The sequence below is a fragment of the Gopherus evgoodei genome, chromosome 11 (genome assembly GCF_007399415.2).
Source record: "Gopherus evgoodei ecotype Sinaloan lineage chromosome 11, rGopEvg1_v1.p, whole genome shotgun sequence".
NCBI lineage: Eukaryota > Metazoa > Chordata > Testudines > Testudinidae > Gopherus > Gopherus evgoodei.
This window is the reverse complement of record NC_044332.1, coordinates 30,713,522-30,734,018: the sequence shown is the minus strand read 5'-3', so window position 1 is coordinate 30,734,018 and position 20,497 is coordinate 30,713,522. Positions and strand designations below refer to the sequence as shown.

General features: G+C 39.8%; 1 protein-coding gene across 4 annotated transcripts in view; it reads right to left on the bottom strand.

Annotated features, from left to right (window-relative positions):
- Positions 1-2,829: 2,829 nt before the first annotated feature.
- The window catches only part of TFPI (tissue factor pathway inhibitor), a 55,755-nt gene continuing 38,087 nt past the window's right edge, over positions 2,830-20,497 (bottom strand). For 2 of the 4 annotated variants that reach the window (XM_030580570.1, XM_030580569.1), the window contains exons 5-8: positions 13,438-13,614; positions 12,418-12,513; positions 5,593-5,775; positions 2,830-4,032 (exon numbers count right to left, since the gene is read on the bottom strand). In XM_030580570.1, coding sequence (XP_030436430.1) covers positions 3,926-4,032; positions 5,593-5,775; positions 12,418-12,513; positions 13,438-13,614 — 563 coding nt within the window. In that variant the 3' untranslated portion in view covers positions 2,830-3,925. Of the gene's footprint in view, positions 4,033-5,592; positions 5,776-6,340; positions 7,094-8,025; positions 8,052-11,397; positions 11,625-12,417; positions 12,514-13,437; positions 13,615-20,497 lie in introns of those variants that run through there. The other 2 variants (XM_030580572.1, XM_030580571.1) reach the window with 2 other exon arrangements.

The following is a 20,497-nucleotide window of genomic DNA, read 5'->3' as shown; positions in this document are numbered from 1 at the left end:
CCAGTTCTGGGCACCGCATTTCAAGAAAGATGTGGAGAAATTGGAGAGGGTCCAGAGAAGAGCAACAAGAATGATTAAAGGTCTTGAGAACATGACCTATGAAGGAAGGCTGAAGGAATTGGGTTTGTTTAGTTTGGAAATGAGAAGACTGAGAGGGGACCTGATAGCAGTTTTCAGGTATCTAAAAGGGTGTCATCAGGAGGAGGGAGAAAACTTGTTCACCTTGGCCTCCAGTGGTAGAACAAGAAGCAATGGACTTAAACTGCAGCAAGGGAGATTTAGGTTGGACATTAGGAAAAAGTTCCTAACTGTCAGGGTAGTTAAACACTGGAATAGATTGCCTAGGGAAGTTGTGGAATCTCCATCACTGGAGATATTTAAGAGTAGGTTAGATAAATGTCTATCAGGGATGGTCTAGACAGTATTTGGTCCTGCCATGAGGGCAGGGGACTGGACTCGATGACCTCTCGAGGTCCCTTCCAGTCCTAGAGTCTATGATTCTATGATTCTATGATTATAGTTTTAAAAGACAACAGGGTTAATAACATTGCAAACAATATTTAGCAGATTTTCACTTTTATAAAAAACACACAAAAAAGACAGGGTTTTGCATAAAGTGAAAGTCTGATTTCAGCTTTCACTTTAGTAGCAATGCTTTGGATTGAAAAAGACGCATACACAATTAATCCACTTGCAATATGTTTTCTTAGTACATGAAGTAATAGGTGAAACCAGTATTTGTCTGATTTACATACTACAGAAGGTCCCATTACTTTAAACTTCTTTACAGTCTCAGCATTGCAAATGGTGACACCCTGGGGTTGCAATGGCAGCCATGGAGCAGACTTGATGGAAAAGAAAGGATTTTCCCTAAGAAAAGACAATGCAAATCCTCTTAGAACTGCTGCTAGTTTGAGAACTCTGCTCTTACTACTGAAGAATAGGGGCCTGATGCTCGTTTACACTAGGGCCCTTTATACTGCTCTGGCAGTTTAATGATGCCTTAAAGGGAGTATAAATGATATGGCCAGAGTGGTATAATGGCCCATAGTGTAAGTGAGAACCAGGCCCAGAATATCTTAAAATGGCATTTTTGAGCTCCATGTAGCACTTCAGGATGATATCTCCGCAGATCTCATATACTCTGCAGGATTTTGATGGCTGACAAATAGTGCTTGGAGGGGTGCTCTCCAAGACAGACACAGGTGCTCCAGAAAGTATGGTTGGAGATTCAGTAGGGAGCAGTTTTTCCTTTGAGCTAATACTAAGCCAACACCTCAGAATGCTGCCAGTGGGGGGAGTCACAACCCTGCTGGAGGGGCTCATTTTCAGATAAAATGAAAAACCAAGATTCTGTTTCCCACAATTGTGCATATCACTATATTACAGTGATTGGACAAGACAGTTCTGATACATACAGTTAAACTCAGTGGGAGTTTAGCCTGCATAACCATGCAAGATCAGGCCTTCTAGCTGCACTTATCATTATTAACTTGCCCAGATGTCTAATAAAGTTATCCGCTCTATTAAAATGCAGTTCACAATCTGCACAGTTTATGTTTAAGCTTCCTTATATAATACTGAATATGGTTCTCATTCTAGGTTTGATTTAACATATTTTCATCTGATTTTCCCAGTATACTGAATCTTTCAGCCAAAGATTCTAACATGCTTCACTGGGACTGAGGAGTGCAGTCATAATGTGATTGCTGGAGCAAGTTATGCTGTTGGTTACCCCAGTGTAGACTTTGAGCTGCAGTGAGATCAGAATCAGACCCTGTCATAAACAGATAGCTAAGGGTTAATGTTCTTTTAACCCTTTGTAAAGGGTTAAAACAGTAACCTGAAACACCTGACCAGAGGACCAATCAGGAAACAAGACTTTTTCAAATCTGGGTGAAGGGAAGTTTTGGGTGTGAGTCCTTTGTTCTTGGTCTGTTCTCTTTCTCGGCTCTGACAGTGACCACAGGAATCTCCAGGCTTTCTAATCTTCTGTTTCCAAGTTGTAAGTATAAGGATAGTAAGACAATAGGTTTATATATTTTTTTTGTATTTACATGTATGTAGTTGCTGGAGTGTATTCTTTTTGGATAAGGCTGTTTATTCATTTTTTCTTTTAAGCAATTGACCCTGTATATTGTCACCTTGATACAGAGACCCTTTTATGTCCTTTTTCATTCTTTTTAAGACCTGTTGGAGTTTTCTTTAGTGGGGACTCCAGGGAATTGAGTCTGCAGCTCACCAGGGGATTGGTGGGAGGAAGAAGTCAGGGGGAAAATCTCTTTGTGTTAGATTTACTAAGCCTGACTTTGCATACCCTCTGGGTGAGGGGGGAGAGAGGTTAGATCTCTCGGTGCTTGTGTTTCAAGGACTTGAAGCAGGGAGGGTGGAATCCCTTTGTTTAGATTCACGGAGCTTGCTTTTGTATATCTCTCCAGGAACCCAGGGAGGGAACACCTGGAGGGGAGGAGGGGGAAGGGAATTGGTTTATTCCCCTTTGTTGTGAGACTCAAGGAATCTGAGTCTTGGGGTCCCCCAGGGAAGGTTTTGGGGAGACCACAGTGAGCTAGGCACTGTATAATTCCTGGCTGGTGGCAGCTTTACCAGGTCCAAGCTGGTAACTAAGCTTGGAGGTTTTCATGCTAACCCCCATATTTTGGACGCTAAGGTCCAGATGTGGGAAGAAATGTTATGACAGACCCATTAGGATCATAAAACAAATCACATGCGGGGAGAAACGACACTGTTGATCTTCACTAGTTATTGGAGTTATTCTGGATTGGCACTGGTGAAGAAGAGCTCAGTCAAGTAGTCATCACATTCTAATTCTTTGCTCCTCACAGAGTTTTATTAAAGATACAAGAATGAGGCATCAAATTTTCCAGTGAATATTTCAGTCCTAGAAGCATTTATCAAAGCAGTAGTAGCACAAAATGTAGCAGAGGACAAACAATATAAAAAGCATAGGCTTCTGAAATCACTCAGACAACTCATACTAGACAGAAGGATGGTTCAGTGGCTGAGGCATCAGCCTTGTACATAGCAGACATTGCTTCAGTTCCTTCTTCTGCAACAATTTTCTGTGTGACTTGAAACAGTCAGTCCCATAGGGCCAGGTATTTAAGTGCCTAAAAAGGCAGATAGGCACCTACTGGGATTTTCCAAAGTATCCATCTACATTTTTAGGCACCAAAATACCTTTAAAAATCTGGCCTTTAGTTTCTCTCTCTGTTTCAGTTCCACAACAAGGTGAGGCTTGATGACTTCAGCGTAGAGATCAGTGTCCCTGATATACTTTGGGCTTTGTGAATACCCACAGTGACATTTCCCCACATGTTTATGACTTGAATATTCTCTTTGTGGTCTTAGTGGGACTAACTCCAATCCTAAACCCTATTTACAGCAGTCTGGCTCCATGGACTCCAGCAGAGTTAAGACCTGGTTTACACAACGTATAATAAGTGAAATCAGAATCAGGCCCAGTCTCTCTTTTTAGCAATAGCCCTTATCTGTATTCAGGAATGAATTATTCATGCTCCTATATAAAAAGCACTGTACGTTCTTTTGAGAAGAAAGTTTCCAGAGGGAGACAAACAAGACAATAAAACAGACTAGGTGAAGCCTGCCTGATCTTGAATCATTGTGGCTCAGATATACCCCCACAGTCTGTTTTGTCCTACATCAGCTCTGTTGGTGAGTGTACATTGCCAAACTGCATTCTTAACTAAGTTTATCAGAGAAAAATTAAATGCTGATCGCTTAGCACGCATGAAAGAGGAATACAAAACAAAATAGATAAGCCGTCTAATAATGTATAATCAAATGATCAGTACAGTAAGGAGTTTCAAAATGCTGTCGTTAATGCTTTCATTCACAGATGAAAGATAATGGAGTAGTTCACATTTCTCTTTTAAAATAGCAGAAGTTATATCCTTTCAATGATGATTTCATCTTCCATCACCTTCACTGGCTGTTTCTTTCTTTTTCGCCTGATTTTCAATAAACGTCTTCGTCCTTGTTTTTTACTGAAATCTAATGGTAAACAAAAATTAATTTTACATACTGTACCAAATAAGACATCCATATCATATGAAAATAAAGAAGGGCCAGATTCTGCTTTCTATTACACCTGTGTACTTCCATAGGAGAGTTACTACAGATTTACACTGGTCTAGCTTAAAGCAGAATGTGTGCAATCAGCTGGGATCATGAGCCTGAATCAGCTCTTACATACACTGGTGTAACTCCACTGTCTCTAAAAAGGAGTTAACTCTGATTTACAGTACTGTGAGTGGACCTGATCCAAAGCCAGCTATAGTCAATGGCAAGAGTCCCATTGCCTGTAATGAGAGTTAGATCCGACCAGTGACACCAGAATTAGGCCTAATCTTTCTTAATGACTCTAATCTTTTGAAAAAAAAAATCTGCACTATTCTGCAGTAAGGTAGATGTTCTATGGATCCACACATTAAACTTCTAATGAAGTCGATGGGTGAAATTCATCCCTGTACAGAGATCAGCACAAGGCCTTGTGACACATAAGTCTCATTGATGCCCTATTTGGAGGGCTTCAGCGGTGCACAGGGTTTGCGCTCCCCTTCTGTCTAGAGCCAACTTTCACATGTGTCTCTGAATGCACAATTTGGCCCTTTGTGCACAGGCAGTAAAGTGGATGTCTCATCCCAAAATCACATTGATTTGAGCATCCCCATTTCATTTGTTCCAGTGAAGGTTGATTTACCACCACCATTATTATTATGCTGATTGTGAACATCGAGAGCCATGTTATGATGTGGGAGAAGTAGGCTCTCCTATTGACTCCAATGTTCAGGCAGCGAAGACAGAGACCGAAAGAACTTGTGTAAGAGGCTTGAGATTTCACATCACACTTCTTTCCCACAGTGACAAATGAGCAAATCCAAAAGCGAGTTCATTTTACAAAATTGATCACTTGCTACCTGGGGCAGTTGAGGCACGTTGGCACAACATGGTATTACATATGTTTGCATTTTATAACTGCTAAGCATTTAGGACCAGATTTTCAAAGGTATTTAGGTTATTAAAGATGAGGATAGGCACCCAGAAGGATGTTCAAAAGTGGTTAAGCAAGTTAGAATTCAAGGGAAGTTAGTTACCTATTGGGATTTTCAGAAGCACCTATGTGGATTTTTAGGTGTTTAAACACCTTTGGAAATTTGACCTTAAGACCTTGATTCAGCAAAGTGCTTTCATCATGTGAGTTGTCCTATTAATTTCAGTGGAACAGAACTACATACAGGCTGAAAGTTAAGCATGTGCTTAAACGCTTTATTAAGAGAAGGCCACGTAATTCCAATTAACATTACAACATACTGTGCTGTGGAAATAATCATTTGCTGAATTTAATAGATCGAGCAACTGATTAAATGTTTGTTGTACTACAGGCATATTTTATTTGATCAATTATAAAACATCTGATATGCAATTCTTTGCTAGAATCATAGCACTTTTTTGTTATCTTTTCATTGTTACATTTCAGCAGACCCACTAGTGTGAAATGTTCAGGCTCTGGACAGCAGAAGCTTAACTTCTTTGCACTGTTGATTTCCTTACCTTTCTTACAGGTCCTCAGACATGAGCTTTTAGAGGTGAAATTATTTTCATTCCCACCGCACCCACTGTAGCTAAATGGATGGCATCTTCCAGTTGAGTGATCATAGAAGAATCTTTTCTCATTGGCTTTGCAAAGGCCTCGATCCGCAGGAGTCATGCAGAGAGAAGGGAGAGGAGGTGGTTCTAAGAACATTGAGAAAACTTGGTTAGAGGCACCACTGAGTGTCTGGTGCTGTTTCCTTATCTGTTATGTTAAGTGTCACAAATTGGAGAGTTTCAACACATACATAGGAACAATGTGAGCAAGCCCTCCCCCCACCCCTCCCCAATAAGTATATTAAGGCAATATTAGGCATGAGTTTTTAATCACACAAAGCTCAGGAAATTCATAGGTAAATTTCACATCAACTTTACTTCTGCCCTGGACATGTACAGTATGTACAGTACTAGCATCTTTCATTACATGATCACACAACATACTAGGGCAAATTCTGTCCTCACATTTGAAGCCAAAAAAACAGAACTTGCCCCACTGCATATGGAGTAATATAAAATGCTTCCTATTTTCAGCTAACATTATAGAAAGAGGTGCTATTTAACATCACTGGTGAGAAGGTTTAACTGACACACCTTGCAAAAAAAGAGGAGTAATTTAAACATTGACTATATGAAAATAGTACCTCCAAAACATTACTAAACCTAATGAAGTGACTGCTCCTCAGAGAGTCTGCACACCTTCAAATCACTGAGGGCTGATGGTCCTCAGCACTTTGCAGGATTGGGCCCTGGCTGTGTAGATTTGGAGGGCTAAACCTAAGGTCAGAGTAAGAACAACATTGCCCAATAAGAAAATTCCAGACAGAGCAGACAGTGTGATTGGCAGTCTAACCAAGAAGTGAAGGGGAAGAGTAGGCGCAACAATCAATACAGAGGCTTCTGAAATCTCGTGTTAGTAGTATGGCATTTATTTTTTTAAGATTCCAAGCAGAATGTTGCTGTCCTGTTATTGCTCTTATTGTTTCTGTGTTACTTCAACTGAAAGGGTAAGAGCTGAAGCTCTGGAGGATGGACAAGTGGTGTCCAGAATGACTGGAAGCTGAACCAAGTCCAGGGAGCACACCAAGGCTGGAAGGAGCATCAAAGCATGGAGAAGCAGGATGACCGATCACCTCAGATGGGCTCAGACCTATTTCAGAAGCCAAAGTGCAAATTACGCATATAGTTTCTGAAGGCAAGAAGGCTGACATTTCAAGGGAATCGGAGCCATTTTATCAGTCTAAGCACTGTGATTCCTAAGTGGACAGTGAGAAGCCAGACAGAGATTCTTGAAGAAGCCACAAGGCTGGAGAGCTGGAAAAGCCAATTCAGAGAAAAGAACAGCAGGACATTTTCAGGAGAGACTGCAGTATAACAGAGCTGAAGGCATCCTGAAGATACAGAATGGTGAACCAGACAAGCTGCATCAGGCTACGAGGTGGCTAGAAATGCCCAGAAATGCAAGCTGAAAAAGAAAGGAAAAAAATGAATTACATTTTATGTGTCTTACAAATGTTCTCATTACCAAAAATATTTGCATATAAAGTATGATTAGCTAACAGGTTCCCTGGATAGCCTTATGAAAAAGAGTGTGAAATACTGCTGGGAAGGAATGAAAATAGTAATTGTGGAGGGGAGGAAAATAACAGTAAAATGGAACTAGAAATTTTTAAGCAACGTTAAGAACATTACAGTGTTGAACAAGAATTCTTTGAATGCAAAAATTGAGTAAAGAATTTTTAATTGTGTTTTAAGGTAAATGTAGTCTTTTCAGGTTTCAATATGAGAATAAATGTGTTATGTATGGGATGTAATCATGTAACTAAAAGGGTTCATTGAAACTGCTGAGAGAGAGAGAGAGAAAAAAAAAGAATTAGTGACTGCATGAACTGTGTTTGGAGTGTAAGGATTGTTATTCCAGAAAGGACAAATGGACCAGTGTTCTGTGTCTGACAGATCAATGACAATGCTTCATACGAAGATTAGAAAAATGCCAGCAATATGTTTCTTAGAGTTTGCCTACATAAATTGCATTGGTTTAACTAAAGCTGTGCTTTTTAAACTGGTTAAGTTAAACCAATGCAAACTGCTGTGTGGACACCTTATTTTGGATTAAACTAGGTTTATTTCAGTTTATTTTAAAATTAAACAGGAATAAGTTTAAATTAATTTTAAATAAGTCACTCAAAGCAAAACAAGAGACTGTCCAGACAGGTGTATGCACTGTTTTAAAATAACTTTTAGTTTAATAAACTGGTGCAACTTTCTTGTGTACACCAGAGCTAACTGAGCAAATTTATGCCAAGAGTGAATTTCATCCTGACCTCAGCTGGAGATGAAATTATGGTCTGAAATACAAAGATTGCTTCAGGAAGCAGTAAAGACCAACATACTTACCTATGCTAATCTGGGAACTTTTGAACCTGGAAAAAACACAAAAGAAGGACATATCAGTGACAACGGGTAGATGAGACTGGGATGTTATAATATTTCACAGAGTAAGTTGGGAATATAAATTACTTGCCGGTTTGTTCGTCTTCTAGAAAAACTCCTTGCCTCAGGGAATTATCATGCTGCGAGCAAGTGTGCCCTGAGAATTAGTGCCACGGGGCTGACCCTCTGGGAAAATACCATGACCATGCATGCAGATGCCCCAAGAACATGGGTTCATCACAATGATTGAGAGACAGCTAACATTTTATAAAGCTCATATTTCCTTTCCATAATGGATTGTCCCTCTGGAACTAGGGTTACCAACTTTGATTGGACAAAGATTTCAGCACATGACATAATCTTTAATTAAAGATTAATTTTTAATTTCTGGAGACTCCAGGACAATCCTGGAAAGGTGACAACCCTATGACCTCTCCAACTGCCAGCTCATGGATATTCCTGCATAACTTTCCTCCTCCCATGAAGTAGTTTCAGCTGAGTAAGGACGGTCTAATCCAGGTATGTGTAATACACCCTTCGGAGCGACATCTGAATGCTATTCAGGATCCTTTCTAAGTGTACTGTTTCTAAAAAACTATGCAGAACATTGTTCAAGGCATTTTGTAAAAAAAAAGACTAATAGTTACCCAATCCTCATTTAAATGGATTGTCACAGTCTTCAGGATGGCTGCATGTCCTCTGCATTTTGTGCAGCTTCATGGAAACAGCCAGCCTATGAAAATCTGTACCCTTCATCTATGTACAAAGGCAACTCTGCATGAAGGTCATAATTAAGAAAAAAATGTAATTATAAAAAGAAACAAGTTCTATTGTGGATTTCATGTCCCACAATTATACCAGTGATTAAGGGATTTTGATTTTAATATACCGACTATTGTGATAGTCTCCATCAATGTGAGACTGACACAATTTAAAAAAACATGTTAGAAGTATGTAACCACATTTGCACAGTGTGTCTCTCTTCCCCCACCCCCAGTGGGTGGACCATACAGAGGTCTGGACAGCCTTTAAGCTACCAAGGCTAGGTCTTGTTGCACAGGCAGTAGACACTAATTGATTTTTAAAAATATCAGTGAAGCACAGGCATCAGCATGATCTGTACAAGCCTGCCCAGGATCCTGGGTACTTACTTGGGCAGCTAGCCTGCACTGAAGTCCGTGCTGCCACAACTTCACCGCTGTTGATAGGCTAGCTAGCTTGCTTATGTCTACACATTCTGCAATCACACCTCTGACTGCTCTAATTAGGTGTCAGACATCTAATTATTTTATGCTTGGAACTACAGTGTTACTCTACGGGAACTTAAAATAACATTATGGGTTTGATGCAAAGCCCACTGAAGTCAAGGCAGTTTTCCATTTGGGGTTTGTATGCAGATGGCTGGGTGGTGGTGTTCTGTGATATACAGGGCAGCAGACCAGATGATCTGGTGGTCCCTTCTGGCCTTGAGCTCTATGACCCTTAAAGACTTTTGGCTTTATCCTCTGAATTCTTGTTCTCCTGTTTATCCAAAACCCTTCATTTCTGCAGGATTTAGATTTCCAGTGACAATTGCATAAACCTGGACTTCTTATGTTTATTATTTGCCAGATAAAATGTCCCATAGCTCAGTATGGTCATGAACAGGCAACGAAAGAATCCATTGTATTTACACATGCACAAACAGAGCGAAGGCTTCTGAGTAGCGATGGTGGAAAAGTGTTTCAAAAAACAGCTTTCCATCAGAAACTGCTGATACAATGGAATAGAAACATTCCATGAGAACGGGTCAGTTCTGTGGAAGCTTTTGACAGAAGCCAGGCCTTGGCATCTGGGTTACATAGCTCTCTGGCAACCTGGCAGTCTGTCTGGTGGGCTCCTGTGGAGCCCAGGCTTCCAGGCTCCCCAAAGCTACATGTGGTTGCCTGATGAGAAGCCAGAAGCTGGGAAGTTGGAGATCCTCGGGTGCTCAGACTGGAAAGTTTTGAAATTTGTTGAAAAACAGGGAAAGAAAGAGAACCACCACTGAACAGGGACTCTGTCCTGTACTTGAGGGCTGGACACAGGCAGTTTGGACTCCTTTGCAGGAAGCAGCCAGCTCACTCATTCTTCCTCCATCCATGGATAAGGTCCAAGAGCCAAGAGTGACACAATGCACGTTTACTATGTTATCTTTCATATATCTAATAGTTTCAGCGATATCACCAAATTGTTCCCCGAGCCCTACTTTATTGCAGTACCTAAGCTTTCTGGTTGTCAGAGAAGAGAAAACTGAACAATCTTCGCATAAATTGCAGAACTGTTACAAAGATAATAATCAGATCTTGCATCCAACAGACCAGATCTGTGAGTATGAATGGCTACAGGTATGTTAACAAGTAGAACAATGCCAATTTACCCCAGTAGAGAATCAGGGCCATGTTTGGAGAGAATCTTTTAGTAACAAGAATAGGAATTGACAACCTGCATAATTCCATATGGACTGTGCTGATAATTGGATTTCACTCCTGTACCATGTTTAAATGGCACAGTGTAGTTTGAAGAATATCACAAGTCAGCTTCCCCCTTCTGTTCCATCAGAAAATGAAAGGTTTGATTCTCGGCTCACTTTCTCTGGTTTTCCAGCAGTGTAAAATGAAGTTACCCTGTGATTTACACCCAGAAGGAGAATCAGCCTAAATGATCTTTTCTGTCAGCAGGATGATCATAGTGAGCAACACTGCAAGAAGTTTCAGATTCGCACTTAAGGAAGAAATATAGCTCCATCTAGAAATAGAAGAATTCAATTCTGTGTATGGCAATAGATTTGTTGTTTGATGTTTCTGCAGCTTCAGATCTATCACCAACAACACATTTCTTTCTTTGAAATAGAGATTAAATAAATGTTCAATGGTATGTTATTATATTTCCTATAATGAGTGATTCTGTGGAGAGCATTCTTTATTGGGTCCATAACATGCCTATTTATTTAAAAATAGAAAATGCTTTAGAAAAAAAATGTAATTGATTATGCCCTCTCATTTTCACACATTTGTTGTGTGTGAAATTTTCAGACTCACATAATTAGTATATATATCTCAAGGAATTCACATGCTATTATGACTCTATATTTATGCTTTCTTGTTTCAAAAAACTTTCACTTATATAAGACTTTTCAGCAAAATAGTCATCCAAAATGCTGTCCTCTCTGCTTAAAGCTTAGCTATTTCAGCAACTGTGAGTTGCTGTCTCAGCATCAAATGCTGCAAACTAGTACCAAAATAGACAGAGTCACAAAAGCTTATCCTCAGCCCAACAGTGAATATCATCACGCAAGAAATGTAACATAACACAAGCAAATAAATATCCAAAGTTTATTATCAAAATCTTACTAGGCAAAGAGCACTGATACATTCCCCATCCATTATCTTAAAGCCGATGTTAAACACTGAAGGATCAGTGAATGCATTAGCCATCACCCAATCTCAGGAAGTATATGTGAGTACAAGTGCAGAAGACCATCAAAAAGACTTGGTGAGAGAGACCAGTCTCTTCCCAGCTGTTGCGTATTCCTTCTTGTACAACTGTGGATCACAAATTGACATGCCTCAACCACATTTACCTTTCAAAGACTGACCAAATTTTCAGTTTCTAATGCACAGTCCTCAATTGTGGAAACTTGTCCAGAGCTAATGTCAGAGTTGAAGGGCCCAAGGCTTATTTGCATTCAGTTGACTCTACACCTCTCTGACAGCCTTGAAATGGATACAAATTTAATTTACACCCATGTTACTTATATTCCCTTACCAGAGTAGTGTAAAATTGTCTTAGTGTACATGAGAATCAGGTCTGATAATTTTATTGGGCCAAATTCCAAAATCTGGTTCTGGCCCCTCTGGACCATTCAGGTGGCTGAAACGGTCTGTAATCCAGCTGCAAATCACCAGCAGAGAATTCATTTGGCATAGAGGGAAAAAGCTAAGAAACTCTTGTTATGATGGAAGGCAGACACCCTGGTCTCTGTGTGGGAAAAGCTCAGGTAGGATCAGACATGGCTCCAATTTATTCACTTCCTCCTCTGTCACCATACAGTAACTGAATTTAATCTTTTCTATGGTTATTATGTGTTTCACATAGTCATTACACTTAAAGAATAGTAAATTTTAGTGTCTCTTACATGTAATGTTTACTCCAGGCCATAGAAGAAAACTCTTCAGTCTCTACCATACAAATCATGTACAAATAATTTATGTTTTTCAGCAAAGCATTTCTTAATGTCTGTCGATCTCTAGATAATATTTTCTTTACCCCTTCACTTTCAGAGGAATTGTCATCTCCATTTGTTTTACCCAGGCAAATTCAAAAGGAAAGTCTTACCCAAAAGCCTTGGAAACTCACTGGGCTTTGCAACGGGAGAGTTATTGTTCATCATGATGGGGTGTTCTGCATGTTGGTCTAATTGCAGTGAATTTGCTGAAAGAAAAGTAGAGAAATAGTGACTAAAGGGATATCTGGACAGCCTAGACCTTGAAACTAACATGTGACTAATATTGGTTTGACTGACTCCAAGTGTGGAATTAATAACACTAAAAACCAACCTTCCTCCAACCCACTGGTATTTTTACCCCATGGGATTGGTACAAATGCTATCCTAGGACCACTCTGTCTCCCAAATAATTTAAGATCTTATCTGAAATTCATTATTTTAGTTGTTGCACTGCCAATATTCTAGTCACTGCACATATAAAACTCATTTCAAATATGTGTTATTACTAACAATTCATATGGCCCTTATCCAGATTCAGGCCATGATATAGATATAGATATAATGAGGCATGATATAGATCTGTTGAAATCAGTGGAGCTAAATCAATATATCCCACATGGCCCTGTATTTTTTCCATTAATTGTCTTTTGTATTATATAAAAATTTACTCTTATTTCAGGCATGGGGAAATGGACTTTTGATCAACGAAATTTGCATATGCTCTAGGGATGTGATATTGAACACATTAATTTTGATTTAAAATAATTTTTTTTTAATTATAATATTCTAAATGCTTTTTAGGTACACTAGACAACGTTAATGAATATTTTACTGGAATTGTAAAGATGAAAATATGTACAGATATTTAACTGAAAGAATCAGGAATTCTGCAATATTCATTGGAACTAAGCAGTGCCAAATAACCAGTACTAGCTTTATGCTATTTAAAAAAAACAAACAAAAAAACCCTTAATTGTTCATGGCTAAATGTGCTGGCTCAATGCAGTGCTTATTATAGAATCCAGGTCCTTAATTTGCATTATACTCCTTCCCCACAAATTCTTTAAAACAATACCTTCTTCATACAAAAATAAAAATAAAAATGAGAACAACAACAACAAGACACTTACTATTGTCCTGGCAGGCAATCTGGCATTCTTCCAAGGCCTTAAAGTTGTTCTGATTTCCCAGGCATCCACCATACTTGAACTTTTCACACTGCTGTGACTCCTTGTTATAGAAATATCTGGAAAAATAGCCTCGGCAGATTCCAGGGTCTTGTTCCATAAAACAGAAGTTGGGCTTTTCTGTTGAAAATAAAGATTGAGGAGAAAAAAATAACCCATGTTCTCTGTGATCAAAACTATAACAGAACTAGAAAAACTTTTTAAGAGAAGCCTGTAACTTCAGACTAAGGAGTGAAAAAAACTAACAAAAATTCCACGCAATGCTGCATTGGAGCATGAGAGCAAAATAATTTTTATTGCCTGCTCCTCACTTATCATACAGCAAAGCTCCAGCGAATTATCTCTGTGACCTGAAACACAAGATTCGATGACCAAGCAAATGACAGATGTTCTTATTAAGAAACTGACTCTTTGAATCAAAGAAAGAAAGAATTGTGTCTTGCTTATCTTATCTGAATCTTACTACAAATTATTCACCACTTGATAAATGCATCAAGTCAGTATTAGTGGGAATTATAGAAGCAGAGAGGAGGAAGTATAAAGGACTAATGCTAAAATGGAAGGGAAAAGGGGACATAACTTAAAGGAACAGAAAAATTCAGAGTATATTTTGTCTCAGGCATTGAACTGCTGTACAATGGGATAGAAACCTGGGGTGAGGTTTAGCATCACTTCTGAATCTCAGTTAGTACTACATGATTACAGCACAAACCAAGAAAATATGAGAAAATCATACAACATTGAGACAAGATTAATCCAGAGATCTGAAGACCCATCATCTTGGGCTATGGCAGTAAAGGGAAAAGCAAAACGATCCTTGATATTGTTAGCTTGTGACACAGCCCTAAGGTTAGCCTTAAAGTGTAGATATTCTCTAAATGAAGTTAAGAAATAAAATCATGGCAGGAAATAAAACCTAACTGTGATTTTGAGTCATTTTGAAATGTCAGGTACACATATTTTGAAATATGCATTCTGTATCTGATTGACGGACTAATTAGGTGAATGTATATTTAGGCAACCACACAAAACATTCATTATGCGTGAGATATAGAATAGTGAGAATGGATCTGTCTGAGTCACTGTGGCCTGCCAGTTGAATGTAAATGGTCAATTACACAAACTAAATCTACAGTAATCCCACTGAAGTCAGTGAAGTTGCTTAGAATTAACTCTGGTATAAATGAAAGCAGACTCTGATCCATAATTTAAAAAGTATCACTTATCAGATACACATTTGACCAAAACAGCTAATTCAGAACCATTATGGAATATTGTATATTGAAATATTTATTATAATTTGTTACATTCAAATAATATTTATGAATTGTATTAATTTATTATTAACAATACCTATTTTATAAAGGAATCCATACCCTATATTAGGAATGCATAATTTCAGTCGGTCTTAGAACTGGTTGGTGAAACCTTGATGGAACCATTTTTCATAAGAATATGCAGTTCCATCAAAATCAAAACGTCACGAAAGTAGGTCAATTACATCAGAATATAAAAACATGAAAAAAAGTTCTGGCAATGTCAAAATGTCCCAGGTCAACATTTTCAGAACAAAACATTTCGATTTTTCATTTTGAAATTATTTTCATTCCATTTTTTTAATATTTTCTATTATATTGTTTTACTATTTTCATTTTGTCAAAATGACCTAAATTTTAAATGAAGCCATGTTTCAAAATCTCAGAATGCTTTATGAAATGAAACTTCCATCCTTCCCCGAGCTCTGCTTAGAAATGCTGTTGATGTCTTATACTTAGCAAAACTTTTTGTGACACTTCATTGAGGTAATGTGCAGATATCATCATTAAAATTTCGATTAGACTATCTTAATATTTTATTTTAAGTAACCAAAGTCAATAATCAAAAATTGTTTACTACCTAAATTTCATTTTACATCTGGGCTGTTTGTAGTTAGACTGAAAAATTGCATCTTCTGCCAGTAAATATATTAACAATAAAATTCAAGCATAACACCATTTGGATTAGCATCATTCATACAAAATGCACCCCAAGGCACTTCAGAGTTACAAAATGCACTTCACAGAGAACAATGAAGTTGAGTGGTGTGGGTAGGGAGACGCTATGCTTTCAACTGAGAATTTAAAAGAGATAGATAGTTGCTTATATAGAATGGCACTAAAAGGCTATCTCAGACAATAAGCCCAGCCGAGGGGAAGAGTCTTTCACCAAATGCTGCACAACTACTCCTGGGGGAATTCTGTCAAATATTAAAAATTTGGTGAGCAATATTTTAAAATTCTGCAAAATTCTGCGTATTTTGTCAAAATACAAAATATAATCATGCTCCTGCTGATAGCAGGAGTCTCAGCTGTCTATGCCAGGCATTGGCAGGAGTACTGGGGGGAAATCACTAATTATGTGGGGAAAAAATAAAATTCTGCAGGAAACATTCATTCTGCACAAATTCTGCATTGCACAGCGGCACAGAATTCCAGCAGGAGTAACAACATAATGAAAGAACAAAGAAGGACCTGTGCTAACTGAATTAACGGAGCTGGCGAAAGATTGGATAATAATTCATATTGCTTAAACAGCGGATCAGCTTGCTAGAAAACTTAAAGCTGATATTAAAATGTGCTCTTGTGATGAAGTCTAGTACACTGAGTTTTAGCTCAGAGCTAATTTGTACAGCTGTCATGAGCCTTTCAAGATTAGCAGTTATGAAGGATAAGGTGATCATGCAACCTTGAATATAGCGCCATATGCAAATACTATCATTGTGCATCTGAGGAGTCCTGTCCTTCCCCGGAGACTTAATATCCAAGAGTGTATTACTACAGGAATAGTCAACATTTAATACTGTTGATGATTAGCTACAACAGCTGAGTTTTGCAGGGCATTTGCTATCCTGTCATGGAAAGCATGGAAATGAGGGTTAGACCTTCAGGGAAATATTGCCATACTTCTGCAGCATCTGTGGAAAGTCAACTTTAAGGACTACATGGTATAAAACCGGGCCTCTTTTCCAAACTATACTTTTTATATTAATTGATTAGATATATTTGAAGAATAATTGGTTTGAAAAAATACCAGAATATTAATTTACAAACATAAAAAATGAGAGTAGTTCTCTACATTTATACTTGTAAATGTGCCATATCTGTGTGGAGTAACATCCACTCCAAAACAGCCCCACCTTCATCGCCAAGAAGAACAGTATGTGTATGCCCATGCACACAAAGGAGAAGAGGGAGAAGAGCTGGTAAGCATAGGAAGAGAATTTACTAGCAACATAAAATACTGACTTCTATGAAGTTAATGGGGCTATCTGGCCATTTCAGACCACAAAAGGCCTCAGACTACAGTGGAATCTTTGACATCAAGTGGATAGGCAGCAATGAAAGGATAGCATAGTGCTGTGCTTCTTCTGATTACATTAGGGGTCTCCCTTTATCACAGATTAATTAATATATTCATGTTCGCTATGAAAAAAAAAGTTACACTCCTGGGGCAATGGCAAAAAATGTGGATGTTTTAGAAGCTCTGAGTTTTAATTGTGTTAGTCAACTCAATCAAACTGTATTGTTAAGCCACTACTGTCTAATGTTTATTTCTTACCTGAAAGCACAGTGGTCTGAACATGCAAATACAAAATCCTTTTTATTCATGACTATGCAAACAATAATCACAAGCATACAGGCTAAACAAACGATAATTGTCAGCTCACTAACTCCCTAGCAGAGGAAGTACTTGAATAGTAGAATCATTTTAGTGCCCTGGTGTCATAAACAGATAGCTAAGGGTTAATATTCTTTTACCTGTAAAAGGGTAATAACAGTAACCTGAAACACCTGACCAGAGGACCAATCAGGAAACAAGACTTTTCAAATCTGGGTGGAGGGAAGTTTTGGGGTGTGAGTTCTTTGTTCTTTGTCTTGTGTCTGTGCCCTCTCGGCTCTGAGAGTGATTTTTTTATCTCCTGGCTTTCTAATCTTCTGTTTCCAAGTTGTAAGTACAAGGATAGTAAGACAATAGGTTTATATTGTTTTCTTTTGTATTTACATGTGTGTAGTTGCTGGAATGTTTTAAACTGTATTCTTTTTGGATAAGGCTGTTTATTCATTTTTTTCCTTTAAGCAATTGACCCTGTATATTGTCACCTTGATACAGAGCCTATTTTTAATGTCCTTTTTCTTTCTTTTTATATAAAGCTTTCTTTTTAAGACCTGTTGGAGTTTTTCTTTAGTGGGGACTCCAGGGAATTGAGTCTGCAGCTCACCAGGGAATTGGTGGGAGGGTGGAATCCCTCTGTTTAGATTCACGGAGCTTGTTTCTGTATATCTCTCCAGGAACCCAGGGAGGGAACACCTGGAGGGGAGGAGGGGGAAGGGAAATGGTTTATTCCCCTTTGTTTTCTTTTCTCTGCTAGGGGCTTTTAAGCAGAGAGGGTTTGGTTTTAAAAGGAACCAGAGAGAATTTTTTTTCTGCTCTCTCTTGCAGTTTTTGGCTTGTATATTAAGCAAGGAACCATTAAGCTGTGACATAGGGTCTTTTGTTAGACTATAGCACTCCCATTGAGAGTCAAGTACCCACCACAATACACATGCAAATAAAGTGATTTTTTCTGGTTTACTTTACATTTAAAAGATTAGCTAGAGGAAGAAAGGGAAAAAGGCACTGTTGCTAGGCAGACCCCAGGAGGCAACAGAGAACCTGCAGTTCAGACAATAAACACCGGAGGGCACCCCAACACCAGAAAACAGGAACCAGAATGTCACGAAAACCAAAAGCAGTACAGCTGGAAGCAATGGAAAAACAGATAGCACTACTAAGAACACAAATGGCCAGAGATGAGGCAACTCACAAACAAGAGATGGAAAGGCTACAAAAACAAGAAGACGCCAAAAATGCAGCCCACCACAGAAAACTACAAGAAGAAGAGGCGGCTCACAAAATGAAGCAAGCAGAAGAAGAGGCAGCCTACCGCCAAGAAATGGAAAAACAACAACAAGAAAGGTAAGAGAGGGAAAAACAGAGAAAACATGAACTGGAGTTAGCGCAGGCTGGGCAGCATGCTCCAGCCAATCCTAACAACCTTTCGCCAATTATGGTTCCACATCCCAAGAAATTTCCCACCTACAAGGCAGGTGATGACACTGAGGCCTTCTTAGAAAATTTTGAAAGGGCCTGTCTTGGGTACAGCATCCCTGAAGACCAGTACATGGTAGAATTGAGGCCACAGCTCAGTGGACCTTTAGCAGAGGTGGCAGCTGAAATGCCTAAGGAGAAAAAGAACGACTATAAACTTTTTCAAACCAAGGCCAGATACAGAATGGGGATAACCCCAGATCATGCCCGTCGGCGTTTCAGAACCCAAAAGTGGAAACCAGATGTATCATTTCCCAAACATGCCTACTACGTTGGAAAGAATTATGAGGCCTGGATATCAGGAGCCAATGTTAAATCCATAGACGAACTGCACCTCCTCATACAAATGGAACAGTTCTTGGATGGTGTTCCTGAGGACATAACATGGTACATACAAGATGGAAAACCCAAAAATCTCACTGAGGTGGGGGAGATTGGAGCCAGATGGATGGAAGTGGCAGAAAGCAAGAAAGCTACTGTCAAGGGGAACGAATACCCCAGAGGGCACAGCAACAATAAACCCTACAACCGAGGGCAGCCAAAGACCCCACCTACAACCCAAGGAAAGCCACAGACACCCTATTCTTCCACCTCATCAGTCTCCAGTAACCCACCTCGACCCAGTGACCAGTCAGCTGGAAGATGCTTTAAGTGTAATGAACTGGGACATATCAAGGCCAGCTGCCCAAAGAACCCCAACCGAGTGCAGTTCATTACACCGCCATCACACCAAAGATCCCCAGGCCCAGATGCCTCTCAAATACCCTTGGAGCGAAGGGAAAATTTGAGAGTGGGCGGAAAGAAGGTTACCGCGTGGAGAGACATGGGGGCACAAGTGTCAGCTATCCACCAATCCTTCGTCGACCCCAAATTCATCAACCCAAAGGACCAAGTGACAATTTACCCCTTCATGTTACAAGCTGTAGACTTGCCGACAGCTAAACTGCCTGTCCAGTACAAAGGCTGGTCAGGAATGTGGAATTTTGCAGTCTATGACAATTATTCCATCCCCATGCTACTGGGGGAAGACTTGGCCAACCAGGTGAAGCGGGCCAAGCGAGTGGGAATGGTTACACGTAGCCAAACCCGGCAAGCTTCCAGACCCCTTCCTGTTCCTGAGCCGTCCACAGACGCCCTGTCTGTGTTACCAGAGACCCAGACAGAGGTAGTGGACCCGGATTCCATGCCAACCACTGAAACAGCCACAGCACCTCCAGTCCCAGGCCCAGAACTGGAACAGCAACCAGCACCAGCAATTGCAACCACAGCTTCAAACTCAACACCAGAGGGTGCCAGCAAGCCAGAACTGGCAGAAGCAACAGACAGCCATACCCAAAAGGCTCAGCCAGAGCCTGAAATACCCTCAGGTGCACCAGCGGAGAGCGGTTCACCAGCAACGGAAACAACCCCATCACCTACATCGCTTCCAGAGGGACCAAGTCGAAGTCCCCAATCTGAGGAAGAACTAGTGACCCCAGCCTCAAGGGAACAGTTCCAGACTGAGTAGGAAGCAGATGACAACCTTCAGAAAGCTTGGGTGGTGGCACGGAGCACCCCACCGCCTCTCAGCTCTTCTCACTGATCCCGGTTTGTTATAGACCAAGGACTTTTATACAAGGAGATTCTTTCTGGTGGACACTGGGAAGAATGGCAGCCGCAAAAACAGTTGGTGGTTCCAACTAAGTACCGGGGGAAGCTCTTAAGCTTAGCCCCCATGATCATCCCAATGGCCATGCTGGGGTGAACAGAACCAAAGACAGATTGGGGAAGTCCTTCCACTGGGAGAGGATGGGCAAGGATGTTGCCAAGTATGTCCAGTCTTGTGAGGTATGCCAAAGAGTGAGAAAGCCCCAAGACCAGGTCAAGGCCCCCCTCC